This window comes from Crocodylus siamensis, chromosome 13, assembly GCF_052110815.1.
Source record: "Crocodylus siamensis isolate JL-2025a chromosome 13, ASM5211081v1, whole genome shotgun sequence".
Taxonomy (NCBI): Eukaryota; Metazoa; Chordata; order Crocodylia; family Crocodylidae; genus Crocodylus; species Crocodylus siamensis.
In genome coordinates, this window is record NC_143407.1 from 32,350,913 (window position 1) to 32,370,746 (window position 19,834).

The window sequence follows — 19,834 nt, forward strand, 5'->3', positions numbered from 1 at the left end:
AGGGGAGAGCTGGCCCATCCTCCGGCGGTGTGTCTTAAGCTTGAAGACCTCTTGTCTCTGCCCTACGCTGGCTTGGATGAGATGCCCGAGTTGCTCTAATCAAGTTTTGCACCGTTCTCTCTTTAAATGTCAGTGTTCTTTCTCTTATTTGTGTAAAAAAAAAAAGAAAAAAAATGACGTTGAAAAGACTAATTATTAGAAACGATCCAGTATCCACAATGATAGAGTCACTGTATCTCCAGGGATCCCTGATTACGGTTTCTATTCTTCGCCCGGTGACCAACGGGCCCCGTTATCGTATGCGGACTATGGTTCCATGGGGCCTCGGGTGGCTCAGATGCTTCGTAGCGAGCACGCTGCTTCAGCAAGTAACTCCCCCCTCCACCACCTTCCCAGCCCGGATCAGTTTAAGAGCCCAGGTTTGTATAGAATTTCATTCCTTTGGGGGAAACGAAAGGTGATTTTTTTTTCGTCGCCTATTTAATGACGCACGACACCAGGCCTGCATGCCAGTTCAGTCCACGACAGACCCGCACCTAAGCGGTCCATGGTTTTTGACTGCCATTTTTCTACTAATCCTACAGGGGCGGATGAAAGCCCCCTGTTCTTCAAGGGCCTCACCCAAAGCCCGGTCGAGTCGGCGGGAGTCTGAACGGCAGCCGAAAGCTCGTGCAAATCCCTGAGCGCAGTGCTGTCAGCGGGCTTTGGATCAGGCTCTTGTTGATCCTTGAGAAATGATATTGGAGGTGAAGAAGTCGCCCACAGGGGTTTTTATCTTGGTTGTCATCATTTGATTTGATTTGATTTTTTTTATGTTAGTTTTGAGGCTTGAGCTTCTCAACCTGGGAGGGGGAGGGGGGATATTTTATGACCGAATGTTAAATGTAGACTGTATAGCAAGAGAAACAGATATGTCTGCACACTGCCTGTTTTATACCTCTCTCAATATTTCACCTGGTTTCTTTCTTTTTGAAATGCTATGTACCTTAGTGGTGCTTAAGAGTGTTATTTTGTCATCATGTGTAATTTACTTCCACAGTATGCAAACGCCTGCAATGGATTGATCTTAATCCCTGTCTCCTGCAAAGTTTTTCATGTGCAGCAGTAACCTTATACCTACATCTCTCCATTTCCCTCTCCCCTCCCCAATCTCCCTCTTCCTAGGTATTGAATTGGTTGAGTTTATTTGCGTGGCATTTCATTGCCCGCCTTGGTCATGCTTTAACAAAATGCCCTCTCTCTCCCCTCCTGGAGAGGCGTTCTGAATCCACTTCAGCGCAATACACCATATGCTAAGGCAAATGTCATAATGAATCATGACTTAGAAATTTCTCAAGAGTTTATCGAAAGAGAGTTTATCTTTCAATGGTGACCTTTCGTGTTCAACACTGGATTAATTTGTGAGCAGGCTCTATGTTAACATGGCAGTTCATAGGACAAAGTACCAGATAAGCTAGCCTCAGCTCTCTCCCTGTCATCGCTCCCAGCAGAATATTTTGTAGTGTTATGAGCCTCCAACCTTCTCATACGCCTTGAGCGGCTTGGCTTCCTCGCATAAATTGGCTGTTGGTAGAAGTGCACTTTGGAAAGCAAGCTCCGTGCATGCTAAGAGTCGATGAAGAAGGCTCTGCTACAAAAAGCAAGAATGGCTTCATGCTGCCAAGCAGAAATATCTGGAAGTTAGTGGGGTATTTTAAAATTCTCTTACCTTTTTATTAGCGCAAAGAAAAGGCTCGTCTCTGTAGACGTGCCTTATAGGGAACGGATGTCGGAGCACGGAAATCACCGAGGACAGTTAGGGAGGGAGCGTACTGATGATGAACTTGCATTTCCCGAGAGCCAAATGCGTCCCAAAGAACTTTTTATTTCACAGGCGGCGCAATACGCTGCACCGGGCGCACGCTGCATAGAAAAGGACAGCAGGAACGGTAGCCCTTTCTGGCTGCTTTTTCACAGTGCCTGGCAAAACTGTTTGGCCTTGAGTTCAAGAAGGGACAAATTATCATGGTGAACTGAAGTAAAGGGAATTGAAATCAGACAAAAGAGTCCTCAGGGTGAAATGTGGCTAAAATGGTATTATGGTTAAACTGCCCCGCTATTTTGAAAAGTATTTGGGGGGAGAGGGGTGGTTTTTAATGTCTGAAGGCTCCTGTCGAGTAAGCTTTTGTGTAAGCTGGGGCTAATAGACCCAGATCTGCTCCAAGCGCTTCCCTAATGTGCAGACCAATTGCTCTGCTGTGATGTCGCTGTTTCCAAGAGCAAAGTTTGAAACCCATTTTTAAGCACTTTTATTGCTTCCCACCTTCGGCAGGGAGTTAGAGCCGCCGTTCAGTAAAACGGAGATTACATCCCTCCCTATCAAGAGGTCTCCCCTGTCCCTCTTCTCAGTTGTCAACCCCCGTGACCTCAATTTAAGCAGCCCCCCCCAAAAGTCATCAATCATCTTTTGCGATGTTTTTCTCCAGAAATATTGCCATACCTGAGCTTCGTAGAAGTTCATGACCACCAAATTGCACCAGTTTATTCTAGGCCTGCCTGTTACATTAGAGACCTGTGGGGCCTTTCCAGTATCAATTCGTAGCTCAGCAAAATCCCCCCGGCCTCTGTCATAAAAGTTGCTGTCAAATGCAGGCACCGTTAAATCTCAAAAGTCCACAGGCGGTGCAAGAGAAGGAAGGGCTCCTTGGTGGTTACGATACTCAAGGGATCTGGGATTGACTTCCTGCCCCACCAAAGTGGGTTTTGCCCTGTGGTTGCAAGGGGCTCAATGGGACGTTCTATCCAAACGTTACTGTCAGGCTTGGCCTCCCTCCTTGCTATACTGATGGGCTGGGCAGCTCCCTTGAAAGGGCCTTTTAGCAGCCCGCCGTGTCGGACTGGTTCCTGAAGGCAGTTGGGAGGAAAGGAGCCGTGGTGTGTACATGTGCACAGCAGAAGGGGCTGTCTCAGGACACGACTTTAATTTGCACCGGGCCTACAGTGAGGTTGTCCACTGCCCACCCCAGTCTCACCTGTCCTACACACCTGCTTATGGGTAAGGAGGTGATGAGCAGTTTCTCCAGTCCCCGTAGACCACAAAGTAGATAAGCATCTAGTTCAGAGAAGGGACAAAAAGTCACTGCCCCCACCCCTGGCGAGGCCACACAGATTGGGCCGTAATAAGACCAACCGCTAATTCGAAACAAAGCAAAGCAAGCACCAGATAAAGAAAACCTGTGCCCCATTTCCTGCCAGGTCAGTCGGATGCCATTGCTCTAGGCCAGCGGTTCCCAACTGCGGTACGGGTCCCGCCAGTGGTACTCAGGCAACCTCTCAGTGGCACACGTTAACAGGTTTATTGTACATACTTTATATGACAAAAAGGTTCAACGGAAAAAACCACTGGTGGCACTGAAGGTTGTATCGTTTTAAATTGGTGGTACGCAGCAGAGTTTGGGAACCGCTGCTCTAGGCATTGGCTCATGTGACTCGCAAGGTAAAATAATCCCTGGAAAGGGGTGGCTGGCTGGGTCTGAAAAGACACACAACTTCAAGGCCTCATGCTCAGGACCCGTGGGTTTGGGCGAGATATGAATCGCAGACGTATCCAGACTTGCCTACCTCTCTTGACCCTAATCTGCTCTGATACATGCTGCTAACCCTCAAAACGTGTGTTGTGCACATAAGAAGCTCTTCAGGCTGGAGTGAATGAAGCTGGAGGTGTTAGACCCTCACGATGCTCTGTGCAGGAGCAATTGCTTTCCTGTGCAATCGCTGGGTCAAACCTTTTAAGACATGTTCACAGTGAGTGGTCTGATCAACGAGATGTCAATCCCGGAAGTGGAGGAGGTAGCTGTGCTTACCCCGGGTAATGCCGAGGCATTAGAGAGGGTATTTAATGGTAAGCCAAACACTTGCTTTGTACAAGGGAGCTGGAGATAGAAGCCGGATAGCACGTCATTGCAGCATTCCTCAGACTAGGACCCAAAAAACCCAGCATTTTGTTTCCTCCCGTGCTACCGCACAACACGGTCCCCAAGCAATATGTCAGCAAAACTCACTTCTAGCCTTTCATTTCCGTGACCCGGCACCTGATTCTGCCCCTAAGCAGTACCTGGAGAATTGTCTTGCTTTCTTTTCAGGCAAGAGCTTTATTGAAAGGCACGGCTCTTCAATGCTTTTTGCTCCCCCATGCTAAAAACAGCAGTAGTTTGGGGCAGCTTTCTCCTTTTCCTGTGGTTGAGGTGATAATTGGAAACTTTTGAGTAAAAGTATGACCTCAAAGGACCTTCGTTCTCCTTTGTGGCTCGAAACCATTTTTAGGTTTGTATTGTTTTTCGCTCGGTTTTAATCTGAGAATCAAATTATTCACAGGTTTCTATTAGACTGGGCTTAAAAGAAAATACGCATTTCTTAACAAAGCACCTCACGTTTCTCTGTCTCGGAGAAGTCGTTCAAGGTCCTTTTGCTGCTGTTTCAAATCTACTCTAAAAACATCTCCAGATCTCACTGAATTCAGGCGCTGATATTGTAAGAGGGCAAATATTTAGCAGCTCATCATGGCTGAGTGAATCATTAAAATATGGCTTTCTGCAAAGTGTTTAGTCTCCTGGCAATTATGAGAGCTTTCCTGTTTCATTTACTCGGCCTAGAGCGAAGTGTCAGCTCTATAAAAGCTTCCAAACCCTCCTGTAAAGTTTCTGCCGCCACCTACTTTGTAGGCCACGCACAAAGATGAGTCTGAACATCCTAAACCTCTATAGTGTATTTACAAGATAATGGATCAGTGGGTGTGCTTTTGTGCTGCACATATTTCTGCAGTCACTTCTGTGATCAGTATGTAGTATTAAATTGATGTTCAGCGGATAGAAAATTACCTTGCTCTTGTATTACATCGCCACGATCAGACGGGTGTTTGAATAAACAGGTGCCAACAAATTTTTGGATGTATGAAAACTACTGTTCCCAATCTTTGTACAGCTGTAAATGCAGGTTGGTTCTCTCCCCCCTTTCCCTCCCCCCCAGCCCCTTTCAGCTAGATTTGAAGACACTGATAAAGCAAATGTCGTCTTGTCATCCATGTATGAGCTTGCAGTTGCAAATTAATGATGCAGAGCTTATACTCTGGATGCTGGCGTGTATGCATATCTTATTAGTTGTGGTGGTATGATGACTTATTGCTAAATGACTTGCGCTACTACAGCTAGTGACATACTGACATGAGTCAGGCATGCCGGGAGGTGGATCCGAGCTTCCTGCCATAAGCCTGGGAAGTGTGGCTTTGAGACCACTTCAGTTCCCACTGGACGTTCAGTATCTAACAGGGTATATTTCTGCCCTGTCCCATTTTCTGCTAGCTCGGCACGCAACGAAATCTTCTTCCGGTGAAGTATTAGCATCCGTTTGTGCGCAGGACAGCATCAGTCTCAAAAGCAGGGTCAGCGTTTGCTCAGCAAAGTGTGCTTAAGTCAGGGACTTGCGCTTGTCACCGTGAACAGAGTGACGCCGTTGCGCAGTTCGCTTACGTGTTGCATCCTACTCTGCCAGGGTCATCGTTTTTAATGAACAAGCAGGATCTTTCCTCCCCCACCTAAGGCACACTTCAGTGCTCCCCGACACAGAGAAAGTGCTTGATTTACCTCTGGTAGATCGCAGGCGCGCAGGTGCAGTGCATCAGAGCCAGGGAGTCTTCGAAGCTGATTCTGCTTAGAGGCGGCTTGACAGTCCTCCGCTTCCAACAGGACGTCCATCCCGTGCGAAATCGGTACAGCTTGCCCCGCAGGCAGGGAAGCTTCACACCTCGCTGAGCCTCCAGCTCACCTGTTTTCCTTTCCTTGTCTTGCTTCTGCTTGGGAAGTTCCTGTAGTTGCTTCTTCGGGAATCGCGGGATACATGCATTAAGCATCAGTGTCCCGAGCACTCCCGCCCCAGCCGTTCGCTCTTTCAAATGCATTTTCAAGTAACAATATTTGAGTCTTTTAAACATGTTGTTCCTCTTCCCTTCCCGCCGGCCCTCACCAGGCAAAGCCATACGTGCAGCACAAAAGAAGGCAAATACCTCCTCTCTTCTGTTGGGGGACTGTATCCACTGCTTGCAGAAGGACACGTGCCCTGATCTGGTTGCTTCTGGCCTTACTTCCTCTTGCCTTATGGTTTTTCACAGCACAGCAGTGCTGGATCCCTGCACAGCTCGCTAGAAGCTGTCAGAGCTGTTGTTTTCTAAATGGCATAATTTAGAGCGCTGTAGCTTGAAAACAGAGGGATGTGTTCATCCCCGGTTTAGTCTCCATTAGCTTTAGCGGGTTACGCCACAGATAGATTTGGCATGGTACGTGCACTTGTTTTAAATTTAATTTTTGGTGCGTTTCCGTGTCAGTTTTTCCCACTTGCTTCTTCACCGCGTTGTTCCGACTTTGGGTTTTCCCAGTAGATCATGAAACGCAGGCTTCAAAACCACCTTTCTTTTAAGGTCTGGCGAATCCTGCTTATTCAGGAGTGCGCAGAGAGTCGCTAGAAGCCGCACCGTTAAGACGCGGCCCGTTCCAACCCTGTACGGCGAGTTGCCTTGCATAGCGAAGTCCACTTCGTGATCCCTCGCTTCCCCGACGCACGCACCGCAACGAAAGAAGTGGCGCTACGGCCTTTTCCGTGTCATGGATGCACAAGTCTGAGCGCGCTCTCAAAGCCCTGGCGCTGTTTATTGCAGGGGCTCGTTAGCCGCAGCTCGTGACTTTGGGGGCTCCTTTGTCCTTCAGTCCCGGGCACTGTTTCCAGCTGTCTTCTGGCATGTTTTCCTGTAAGGAACGTGTGTGTCTGTCCTCCTTACCAAATGCCCTTTCCACAGCGTTGTCAGTTGGGCGCCCGGTAAATTTGCAGTGGCTCCCTTCCCTTCTGTGACCTGCTTGAGGCCCGTGGATTTGTTGAGATGGGTGAGCTAGGTTTTTTGTACTAGTCAGTAAAACCTCTGTCCACTTGCTTGAACTGGGAGAAAAAGCGAGTGTGGAAGAGCGAGATAAGAAAGGGCTTTGGAGTATCTCAGCTGAGTATTTTTCTTTGCGAGTGAGAAGGCCAAGAGTTATCTTGACATTAATCTTGGATATTAAAAATGGTGCTTTGTTTGCCAGTGCACTCCAGATAATCTGTTTACTCTCTCTCCCCTTATTTCTTTTTAACTTGCTTGCCTAGATGATCTACTTACTTCCCCCTGTTGCCAGTTGAGAGCCACGTTGCACCATTTCTTGTGAAAAAAGTAGTGTCGTGGCCGAGCAGTCGGTCGCCATTTGGATTTCTGCCGGCTAATTCATCCACTTGAGACACATTTCACTCTCAGTGATGCACCGCACTGGGGGCTTCTGGGTGGCACCGGAGATCCTGAACAAGCAGGTCTTGACAGACTTAAGACACCTGAGGCAATGCTGAATGCCACATTGGCCACTAGCCCCATAAGCGGCATCAAATTTTGGTGTAAATGGTTTTTATTTTTAATCGGAGTCCGTTCTAAAAACCCACCGTGTTCAATGCAAAGATCTTAAATGCAGTTGCCGCACTTCCTTTACTCCTGAACATTTGCTGGAGGCTCAGTCGAGGGACAGGCCAAAACCCCAAACCCTGTCTCCATCCACCCAGCCTGGAGCAACGGGGGCAATACAAGGCTGTGCAGCTTGGGGCTGTCTCTAATAGCTACTTTATACTAATAATTAAGAGGTAATGAAAGGTTGGGCATGACTGTGCAGCACTTATTTTCACTTTCTGTCTGTGTCTAACTTGATAGGGCAGCCTGTGCCGTTAGTTACGGGGTTGAACCGATCTATTCGACTGGCGGCGTAGATCAGAAATAGAAATTCCCACCTCTTTGGAGTTAATCTTGATTGAAGCCGCAAACTTTCCTATCTGTCGTAGGTAGGGGGAAAAAAAAAAGTAATAAGTCTTGCCAGACGACATGTCTTCTTCTGCTGTTTTTATCTTTTCATTATTCTTAAGCCTGAATAAGTGAAGGAGTGTAACACCAACTCCGAGCAGGTTGCACTACATGTATACGTGCTACCTCGTGCTTCGAGGGGATGTCGAGGGTTGGGCCTGACAGTGCAAAATGTCTGTGCACTTCTGTAAGGTCCTCGCAAGTGACATAGGTTAGCTTTCCAACTCACAGCAAACCATTTCCATTTGAATCTTCCTAGCCTGCTAACCTTTCTTTTTTGCATTGAGGCCTTTTACTCATAAATTTTACATTCGGGAGCAATTACAAGAAATGCCAAAGACCTGATCATCTAACATGCTTTAAGATCTAAATTTCTCCTCTAGCATCATTTATTATTTACATTGTTTTCCTGTCTCAAAAAAACCAAACCAACCCAAAACACACCAAACCAGCGTTAAATTTCCTTTTACTTCCACTTAAGGAGGTGAGTGTAACGATCCTATAGGTTTTGTTTTGTTTTGGTTTTTTTTTTTTGGTTTTGATCTTTCTTTATCATTTATTGTGGTGATGTCCCAAGTGCAGTTCTGGAGGTAGAGGTAGCTCTCTGCTCTCCAAGATCTAAACGAAGAAAAAATAAATCTCCTTTGTAGTAGTAGTCATAAAAAAAAATAAAAAATACTCCAAAATGTTCCATTCCATACCATGTTAAAAACCCACAAAAATCAAGTGTTGAGATCCTTACGTAGCTTATAAGTAAAAGGGCAGGTTTTTCCAAAGTATCGAATGGATCCAAAATCGATTTTACTAGACGTGATTTGCTTTGTTTGCTGTCAGCATTTTAATATCAATATTAACACAATGTGTAGTCTAAAACTAGTTCCTTTGTAGTTTGCATGGGATGTGAATGCTGTCTCGACGTGCCCAGATCTAGAAAACTTGTTACTACTGCATGAGCATCAAATCAGATGTTGAAAAATATCTATATATTTTGTGATAATTTGGTGAAAATGAGCTCCTACAGTCTCTGGTTGCAGTAGTGTGTTGAATGATTGTTTCTATATATATATATATATATATTTTTGGAGCTCCAAGCTTCTTAGTAGTATGGGCTGACTATTATTCAGTACTTGCTCTCCTATCGCATGGCCTTGGTTAAGTGTTAGAAGTTGGGCCTAGGCTGTTTATTCTAGTGTTTGGCTTTGTAATAACTGTGCATGCTCGGCTTCCGGCCTCATACCCAGCTTTATTCTCTGCACACCAGTCTTGAATAGCTACAGTGCTCAACCGAATTTTGGCGCACCTGCTTCCCCGGCAGGCTCCAATCCAGCCCGGCCAGGAGGATTCCCAGGGGCTAACAGCCCAGGTCCGGTCGCAGACCTCTACGGTACAGCCAGTCAGGACTCCGGTGTTGGTAATTACATAAGTGCTGCCAGCCCTCAGCCAGGCTCTGGCTTCGGCCACGGAATCGCTGTAAGTAACCGTTTCTTCCCTTTCTCCACTTCAGTCTTTTGAATTTGTCTCAGGAATATTTTTGAGGGTTGGTTTTTTTTTTTCCCTATGACAAATGAACTGTGCGGTGCAGTGCTCACTTAGCCTTTTGCCATTTAGTGATACTATTCTCTAGAACCTGCTGAATTTACTAATAGCCTTGTTTCAGAATTGCACACTCTGCTGCCCTGACTGCCACTCGAATTATATGCGGAATTGAAAACACGTGTATGACCTCTGCTCCTCCCTTATGGATTCACGCGTCTGTCTATCCACCCACCCACTTACCTTAGGCATTTAAAAGTTTTGGGTAATGTTAAAATTGCTCTGTGTCTGTAGAACGACCACTTTAGACCAATGCACCAGTCTGCAAATAACGCACCCATCTTAAGGAAAATGACCTTTCTACTTACTACCTATGAGATTCTGATCCTACAAACACACATGCTCCTAACCTAAAGCACACCAGTAGTTGTATTAACTCAAGCATGTGGGTAGCCCCATTGACGCAGAGTGCCGTAAGTGTTCGGTCGGATTCAGGGTCCCGGGATGGGCCCGAGGAAGGAAAGTTAACTTGGCGCACCGATAACCGCAAACATGTTAGTTCATTGCTAATGCTTCTTGAAATTTGCAGGTTACAAGTAAGTCCCTAATCATTATTTCTCAAGTCAATGGAAAATATTTTTTTAATGCTGTGTGGTTCTGTAATCTAACTAATACAGGCGATGGAAATTTGCTTTAACACAACTGCATGCTGTTTTTCAGATTGGATTGTTTTAGCTGTGTGTGTTAGCATGAATGTGTCTGAAGCTGCTTACTGGCTGTGAGTCTTTGAGACAGGGAACCAGCCACCTTAAAGTGTTGTTGGTTTTTGGTTTGGGGTTTTTTTGATGCAAAAACAATGAGAGATCTTTTGAATTGTTTGATATTTCATCTTAAAAATGAAAAATGTCAAAAGGTAGAGGTACTTTCAGAACCTGAGAGGAATATTAAGGAGTCAGCCAGACCACTCGGAGGAGAGACCTAGTGCAGACAAAGTTCCTGAGATTACGCACATTTTAATGCTTTTTTTTGTTTTGATGTTTAAAGAAAACCTTTCTGGTTGGGCCCTGGTATTTTGAAATTCGTGTTCGGTTCCATTCCCATTATAAGGTCACTTAAGTAACTTGGAAATCCCTTTGGATCAGTTGTACTATGAAATGTGGAATATTATTATTCTGCTTAGAGCGACATCAATTTAAAGTGCCATCTATCACCATTTACAACACCCCTCATTTCCATTTTTCGCCTACAGAAAAAGACCTGTTTGTTCTTGAAACTCAGGAGCTCTGACCTCTGCAATCTCTTGATTTCCAACACTCCACCCCCACGTTTGGCATCTGGCTTTGTCTGCACTAGTGTGTCTTTGAAAAAATATTGTGCATCTGGCATGCTGATTTGTCTGCCTCCAAATTCCTCCTCTCCCCCCAATAACCTCACCAAGAACGTGGTGGCCTTTTTTGTAGCTGATTTTTTAACACTGTCCATTGACTAACTCTGATTTTAAAAAAAAATCGAACTTTATTTTTGTAAGAGAGGGAATGAGAAAACTACAGTCTTGGAAAGGTAACGTGAGAGTTTAACACGTCAAACCATTAGCGACCACAGAATGAAGTTCTTTAATACATATTCATGCTGGCAACACAGTCTTTCAAGTCCTTTTGATAATTTCTTGCCAAAAATAATAATCTGTTCCCATGTATAGAGCACTGATGACCTTAACAATTGTACAATTTTAGGGACCCTTGATTGCAACGGCTTTTACAAATGGATACCATTGAAACGTTACACATGGTTGGTTGCCATCTCACTTTGAGGTATTACAGTATTTTGTGCTGAACTATCGTTTCCCTTATATTTACTTTTTAATTAAGTAATTGATTTTTTTTTATATATTCATTTTCTTCTTTCCTTGGCCTTTAATCATTCCTTTTTATGATTGATTTACTCTAAATCACTCTCATGGGTTGGAAACTGGAAGATAACCAGAAGTTAGAGCCTCCCCAGAAAGTAGGACCTTTCGGTTTACAAAGCTTAAAGCAGTCATTCTGATTCTTAAAACCCCAGTGGAATAAGTGATAATGATTCCCAAAATCCTTTGAGGAAATGAAAACGTGTCAGTCAACGGCATTTCTGTGAGGATTATGGAATTGCCGCAAATGCAGTTTTCTAAAAATAGGTGAACACCTTGTTGTATTGCAAGGAAAAACATCATTTATAATTAAGTGCTGTACCAAATGTTACGGCTAAAAGATAACATTGTAACTAGTAACCATAGAGCAATTATCAAGATTAGAAAAAAATAAACCTAAAGCAAATTAAATTAAAGATATTACCCTAGTAATGCATCTTTGGAGTGCTGCCAGTTTCCTACCCTTTTAACTGAGCTCAAGTTAATTAAATGTTTTAAAAAATTGGCCTTTTGGCATATTCATCTTTGCAAACAAATATTCTTATGCTGCAAATAGTGTAGATTAAAAAGTTAGTCGATACAAAAGAAAAGTTGTGCCCATTAAACCACTCGGTTTACCTGTATCATGTATTCTCCATATAGACAAATACGATGTAAATGTCAAATTTTATTTCTATTGATCCTTTGCTAGGAATGCATCTGATCAATCTCCCTGGTTTTAAACTCCAAGTAAATCCATGAAAGTAAACTTGTAAAGACAGAGGGGGTGGGAACCTTACTGTATTTGTGGAGGGAGTTTAAAGGGGTATATATGTGTTTAAAAACGTTTGAACGCAAGAGGGGATGCATATATGTGGGGAGGGGAGCAAAGTAGGGTCAGGCCTGTCCTTAAAACCCCATTGATTCTAAGCAACGGGAATTTCTGAATGTTGTATTTAGTGACAAGATCCCACTGATTGGGTAGCACTATAACGATAATCAGTTTCCTTTAAAATACGGCAAGAAAAGGTGGTCTCTCTCCTGCACTGTAGCATAAATGTGAATTTCAGATTTAGCTTGAAGTGTGTTCCCTGCACTAATTCGGTCCAGTTTCCTAGAGAGAGAGTAAAACGTGCAAGCGCTCTTGTTCTTAATCCTAGTTATTTTGGTATGTAATGGGATGTCTGCAAGGAGCAGGTGTAGACTCCTTCACAATTACTGTATCCACACCTGTCATAAAGACAAGCTACGGCACAAAGCATGTTGGGGATTTTAACAAAACACTGTAATTTTGAACTAATAAAGCTGAAGAAAGGCAGTCTTAACAAGATTAATATAGTGCAATCATTTTAAACTCACCACCACACATCAAATTGTAACCACTCTTTACTGGCCAGAGTTAGAACTGCAATCATTAATGCCTTAAAACCAGGAATTGCTCCTAACATTGCTCATTACTAATAGAAGCAGATGTCTAGGCGAGAGAATGATCCCTATGATTAGTTTCTCAAGGACAGTGGAGTTTGACACGTTTATTGTGACAGCGCCTCCTCGGAGCATCTATTTGCTCTTTGCACTGTGGCTTCCTTTTCCACCTGTATGCAGCCCCAATTGCTCCTGCTACAGCGGGTGTGCTAAGACGGCTGTTTTCTCGGCGCGCTGTACTTTCTGCAAAGCCAGGCTCTCATCTTGATACCAAGATGGGATACGACAGCATTCAAGCTTAGTCCTTAAAAATTACATTATTTCAAAACATCGGCGGTGGAGCTCGAGTGAAGGGCCCGGCTTTTCTGCGTGCTGCCAGTGGGCAAGCTTTCTGCTTTGCCAGGATCTCTCTCAGCCCCTGCCGGCTGGGATACGACTCCGCTGCAGGGTCGGTTGGGGTTTTTGAAAGCCATTGTTTTCTACAATGAAGTTTAAATGGTAATTACACACCTATGTCTCAATCCTTGCCAACACTTACATAGATGAAGAGTCCCACTGAAGTCAATTGGATCACGACTGCGCATAAAATGAAGCACGTGCCTAAGTGTTTGGGAGACGCAGGGGTCCTGCATCCAGTTCTAAAAGTCATGATTGCTGTTGCGATGCGCCTGTTAAAAGTTGTTGCTATTTTTCAAGTAATTCAGCAGGTTTCACGCTATGCAGTTGGCACACCCTTGTCAACTGCGCAGTGCTCTTGACGCACCGAGGAGCTTTTTTTTTTTTTCCTGTTCTTTCCACGAATCTCGTCTTTTTATTGCTCCCAAACAACATGCGCGCACAACTTTAAAAGCCCACGCACATCCCTGGCTTGGCCAAGGGACTTAAAACTAGTGGGGCTTATCTTAGCATTTGTTTGACCTTTGGAAAGGTATCCCAGGTCTTTTAATTCCGGCGTAAGTGTACATCACTCTTGATGTCATTTAAAGCAGATTCTGGCCCATATAGAAAAAACAAATTTCAGTGCACTTTTCTTATTAGTCATTTATTTTTTCTTGCATGGCTCTGACAGGTTGACCCTTGACTCCATGCAGTTTGCCAGTATCCTCTGTAATTTACCCACATTAAATAAGTCCTGGTTTGGCAATTTCAGTCCTTTTTTGTATTTCAGTGGAATTGCACCTTGTGCTAATAGCGACCCCCAGTCCTGAGTGGTGCTCGGGTGTAGCACCGGGTTCAACAGGATCGAAACTCTTCAGCATCCCCTTTTGCTCGTGTTCATGGCATGTCAGTTCATGGCAAGCGGGGTTGACTGCACCAGAGCATGCATCAGTAAACTAGGCACAGGCCTTAAGTGAAGAAGAGGCCCAGTTGTGCTTATTTTACATATTATCATTACTGAGTGGGAAAAAAAAGTAATATAAAAAATTCATCTTCAGCTGGGAGCCCATGAGTGTTTGCCTAGGTCCCACTAACAGGTTAATCCAGCCCTGTAGAGTGGCTCTAAGCAGCAGATAAAGGCCTGCACAGGAAGGCCCCTGAGCTCAGTAGACAGTATTGTTGTAACGATATAGGGAGGCGGACAATAAACACCTTAAAGAAATCCAGTAGATTGAGGGATGTTTGCATTTCCTTCACATTCAGTTGTGCTGATCTTTCTTTTTCTATGTTCTGTGTGTTCTCTCTATCCTTTCTAGAGTATATCTGGATGTCCAGGCAAGACAGGGCGAAGTTTCTGAATGGTCCCATGTTTAGGTGATATCATCAGACTTTGAGCACTACATCATCACCAATAACATACACAAACTGGAGGTGGCACTCTACGGACTTAGGTTGTTTAAAAATCTCTCATCATCTCATGAATCTGCTGTACTATACAAACAACAGCTTTTAAAACATGTATATATAATCCATTTCTCTTTTGTTTTATTTTCTGGATGGTTTTTCTCCCCCCCACCCCTCCTTTTCCTCCCAACCTTTTAAATCGATTTGAATCACATTTTGTTTTTGTAGCATTTTGACATAGTCTCGTAGTCATGTAGGTCTAATTCTTTGTGTATCTAGTAAAAAGCCTAACCATACTATAACTAAGTGTTTATATTAAGGGTTTTCTTTTAGTTTTCCCTCCTTCTGATTTTTTTTTTCCCTTCCCTTTCGTTTTATGTAGTTGTTGCTTAAAGGATGCTGAGACGGTAACATGATTCTCAGTCTTTTGGTACCAATTCTGAAACTGTAAAAACTCTTCAGGTGGAATTTTAGCGCACACTGAATTGTAGGTAGAGCAAGTGCAGCAGGTGGGCTGAAGTCAAGTTTCTCGTTTGTGTTGTCTGGGAGCTGAGAGTGTAGTGGCGTAGCAGGTTCTCTAGCCGGTCTTTTCATTTGTGATGTCTCTGTTAACCTAATTCTATCTATTTTCGGCAATAAGGTAAGGACTCCAAAAGTTTTGCGTGTCCTTTTTTCTATAAGTGCTTTTTTTTGTTGAAAGAGGTGATATAAGGTTTTTTGAACTTGTGAATCCTGAAAAAAAAAAAAATACTGTAAATACAATTCCATTAACTACATATAAACTATTAAGAAAGAGAAATACAAACTATTTTTGTGATGGAGTCGGTCTTAGGCAGTTTCTCTACTGAATGGAAAAAAAAATAAAAATTAAGTTTTAAACTTCTAGATCAACTGCCAGAGCTGGCCCATAAGAGTTAGATTAACACTGTTTAGCTTGCTCTGTAGGTGTGTTAGACCTTCTAACTGTACTAGCGTCATACCAGCATATTAACTAGTCATATGTGCACAGCTTAAAAATTAACAGTCTAGTTATATTTTTTAATTTAACAACTGCTTTTTCCCAAGACTGAAAAAGAAGCTACAATTTTACTATTTAACGTATTTAATGTTCGAAGCACACCTTTTTTAGTTGTTGTTTTAAATTAGATCAACTTGCTGTCCAGTCATTTCAGCTGCTCGGTATGTCCTACAAAGCTTGACAGAGAAGAGGTTTCTCTTCCTCGTTTCACGTGCTGTAGGGAGAGCGGTTTTAAAGCTTTGCATTATTACCTTTTTGTCCATTATTTTCTATATTAATGAATTAGGAAAGCAACCTTTTTTTTTTTTTTTTGGGAATACCTCAGTGCTACAAGTATCACCCTAGAAGTGACAGAAGATTTTAATTTATTGTAGATGTAAACAGAATTAAAAAAAAATAAAAAAAAGTATAAAACATCATTGCACTGTGACTGGTGGGGCGAAAACTGACAGTTTCCTATTTGCACATGTTTAATATTTGGCTGTTATATATATGGTCCTCTGTTGGGGGAGGAAACTTATGAAGGATATTTTTTAATTTAATTTTTTTAATATTGGTAAATAGGCCTGCAACAGCAAAATAGAAGTACAACATGGTAGGTGGCATTAAGAACATACTGTAGTGTGGATATATTTCTTCTTTTTTTAACGTAATATTGACAAGTTTTATTAATATTTTTTTAAATTGTTACGTTTATAAATTTGGTACTTTAGGTACAGCCAGTATAAGACACTGAATGCGACATTTGTTAAAAAGAGCTGCTGCACTCTTATTTTTGTAAATTTTACTAACAAGTAGACTAATGTAGACGTTCAATAGACAAGGTAGAGCAAGGCATCTTTAACAAAAAAAAAAACAAAAAACAAAAACCAGGCACCATACTGCTAACAGAAAGGAAAACACCTTGTTTTTCTTGTTTTTAAAAACATGCTTTTTTGTGTAATATTTTAGGTTTTGGGTTTGGTTTTTTTTTTATTTCCGAACAACCAGGTTTAAGCAAAATGCTGGACGCTTTTTAAATATTGAGACTTGATCAAGTAATAAAAAAAAATAAAACAATTCTTTAAAAAATAAAAACTTTAAAAAAAAACAAACACACAAACAGCAAACCAAATTCCCTGCGAGTCAATGTATAAGTCAGGGAATTTTTTATTAATATTTTGTCAATGTTGATGACGTACTGTACTACCATTTGTTTTTCCTCTCCATTCCCTATCACCTCACAGAATATTCTTTGTTGATCATTGTTGTATGTTAATAGTGTATAAAATGGCTATCTTGTAAGAGTGCTGTCCTGATGCTAGTGTAGTGAAGTTCCCCCTCTCCTCCTTCTCTCTCTTTCTCTTCCTCTTCTAGTACATATTGGTAGGTATATCGTAATTAAGGTTAAAAATTTAGATGTAGTTATTCAGATTTAGGACCAGTAAGGATAGAACTTTCTCTTATTTAAGAAAAAAAAAAATGCTAATGATTTTTGGGCAGTTTTTCCTTTTGTTTCTTTTTTTCTTTCTTTCTTTTTTTTTTTTCCTCTTTTTTAATTTAATGTTATTTTTTGCTGATCTGATGTGGTTTCAACTAACCAAAGGTCTCACAATGTTAAAAATGCTGGCAAACTCTTAAGGCATTTTGTAGATCCCCACCCTTGACTTTAAAGAGGGGGTGTGCCATACTACCTTAAATGCTAACGCTAGATATGCAAAACTGGATTTTTTTAATTTATTTTTTAAAAGAGGGAGGCATGGTATATTAAAATGATTTTACTAAGAGAAAAAAAATATTTTTTTAAGAATGCTCAGAAGAAATTGATAATCTGTGTGAATATGTTTTAGATGTTTATATACCTTTTGAAAAGTCCCAGTGGCCCATAGCACAAATATTGTGGAACCTGATATGTTTTTGATGTGGCTACCTAGACTAAGGTTCACTTTAGTCCCCCACTCATCTAGAAGTCCATCTCAAAGGATTTGATTTGATTTGTAAATTCCTTTTTTAGCACAAAGGATGCAGCTACATCTTTATTTTAGTCGAGCATTGCAACAACGGGTCTCGCCCTTTTGTTTCAAAATCCCCCGTTTAGAACAGTGATGTGTCCCCCCCCCCCGACTGACCGACCAACCCCTCCTCTGGACTTACTGGAAGGAAATCCCTACCTAGTTGTGCAAACAGACAACAAAAGCAAAATACCTCCAATGCTGAGATCCACAAAGCATGACACCCCCCCCACAACTAGATCATCCCAGTTGGACAAAGCCTTGGCCGGGATGATGTAGTTGGGGCTGGTCCTGCTTTGAGCAGGGGGCTGGACTAGATGTGACCTCCTGAGGTCCCTTCCAACCCTCACTGTCTATGATTCAAAGGTCTACCACTGAATGTGGAGGCAGGCCCATACCGGCACGTGGACACGCCACGTGTACCTGGTAGCTTTGGGTGACTGTTGATGCAATGGGCCTGCTTATATCAGTCATCCCCGTGGCACTTTTGGAAGGAAGTGCAGTATAATCAGGAGTGTAATGACCCTCTTTCCCCAACTCCCCCTCCAAAACAAATTTGATTAGAGATTGGCTTGATTAAAATGAAGACCGATCTGTCCTTTTTTTTTGGTTTTGTTTTGGTTTTCTACTTCATAACGTTCATTTTAATTTGAATTTGTAGCTTGGACTTTAAGGTAGCATGGCTCTGTTGCTGTAATTTTTTTTTCATTGTACAGCAGTATACGGCTGGTGAATGTTACACATCTTGCTAGACTAGTTAAATCATTGGGTAATTGTTGGTAATAATGACCTGAAAGGTGTTCAGATTTTTTTTTCCCCCCTTCCCTCCCAGCTATAAAACCTATAATGCTATTTTGATCTTTAGTGTGAATGAGGGCTAGTGACTTAAGCCACAGATCCCTTTCTGTTTCATTTTGCCATTCATTCAGTGCAACATAATAATAAAGCAATATAGTTTACTACATTCTTACTGAAGGTCAGCCATGATTATATATGATATTGCATATGAAACTGTTTACAAACACTAATTCATAGCTATCGTATGCTGTGGAAATGTTTCTCGAGTGGAACTTTTTTTTCTCGTTTTGTTTTTGTTGTTGTTGTTTTTGAGTGTTTTTTAAGACGCAAAATGGTTGAAACAGAAAATGGAGGTTGGTGTAAGTTTGGGAGACAGAGTGCATTGAAGACACACTGGCAGATTCTGTGGTCTGCATACATACGCTGTAGAGTTTCGTAAGTACAGAATCGAATTCAAACCCATTTCTGTGTGTGGACACTACATGAGGCGATTCTGTAACTAAGCAATACTTTAATACTGTAATAAAATTTACCAAAAAGCGAAATAAGTTGTTGAAAAAGTAAATCTCAAGTGATCTGTCTGCAAGTTACCAAACAATCAGAATGTATTGTCCTGACAGAATTTCATTTCAGATCAGTGTAAAATCAAAGCGGAAAGGCTTTGACAAAAAGCTGGAGTCACCCATGCTATAATGCTGTATTCTGTACATACTCCAACACCACGTGTGGGATCTCTGTGTGTCATTAGGACTATAGTGGGTAGCAAATATAATTCATTATATGTCTGAATTCCATCAGTAATCGAATGCGAGTCGAAGCATTTCAGGTGGTCATAAATGTACCTAAAGAGTGGCAGGCCTAGCCCTTCCTTTTATACTTTAGTATGAACTGATGAGAACTTTGGTAGTGACCTTTTTTTTTATATATATACATATATATGTATCTATATATATCAAGCATCTTTCAGGTCTCTGTGTATGGCTTTCTAAAGCCCTGTTGTAAAATACTATGTGGATGGGGGTCTCTCACATCACAGATGTGGAAAGTATAATTTTATATTTGTATTTTCAAATAAATAAGTTTGTGAAAGGTTTCCATCCTCTACTGTGGTCCAGAAATCAATGTGTTTGTCTGACAAAAAATAAAATAAACTGTTTTGAACAGACTGGTGGCGTCCGCTTCATTACCAGCGTGTTCAGGGCGGTGCTTTCTGACCGAGCGGACCCACCGCGCTCCTGTTTGCCCCTCTTCCCCTCTGTTCTTACTGCAGCTTGCCCACGCTCTTTATGCTAGAAGCAGAGGCACATGCCTACTCTACTTGGGGGGGGGGGGTTCCTACCGTGACTGGCTGCAGCAATAGGCACGAGAGTGAAATCTCCCTAAGATGATCACCTTCATGGCACGTAAGTTCACATCCCTTCCCCGGCAGACAAAGGCAAAACAGCTTTGTATGACATTAGGAAATGCCGATGCCTTTTTGTATCAAACTAAAGGGGAGCTGCAGT

At 42.4% G+C, this 19,834-nt stretch overlaps 1 protein-coding gene and 1 long non-coding RNA gene across 15 annotated transcripts in view; one reads left to right on the forward strand and one right to left on the reverse strand.

Annotated features, from left to right (window-relative positions):
- MSI2 (musashi RNA binding protein 2) overlaps positions 1-19,422 on the forward strand; it is a 340,287-nt gene extending 320,865 nt beyond the window's left edge. For 5 of the 14 annotated variants that reach the window (XR_016438846.1, XM_090025087.1, XM_090025090.1 and 2 more), the window contains 3 exons: positions 9,213-9,367; positions 11,164-11,241; positions 14,435-19,422. Coding sequence is in view for 13 of the 14 variants with exons in the window: in XM_090025087.1 (XP_089881213.1) it covers positions 9,213-9,367; positions 11,164-11,205 (197 nt within the window). In the remaining variant the exon portion in view is untranslated. Of the gene's footprint in view, positions 1-2; positions 129-242; positions 420-9,158; positions 9,368-11,163; positions 11,242-14,434 lie in introns of those variants that run through there. The other 9 variants (XM_090025086.1, XM_090025088.1, XM_090025092.1 and 6 more) reach the window with 6 other exon arrangements.
- Positions 14,687-19,834, reverse strand: part of LOC149854197 (uncharacterized) — a 29,351-nt gene continuing 24,203 nt past the window's right edge. Inside the window, exon 6 of the long non-coding RNA XR_016438847.1 lies at positions 14,687-15,754. This is a non-coding gene — a long non-coding RNA (uncharacterized LOC149854197). The remainder of the gene's footprint in view (positions 15,755-19,834) is intronic.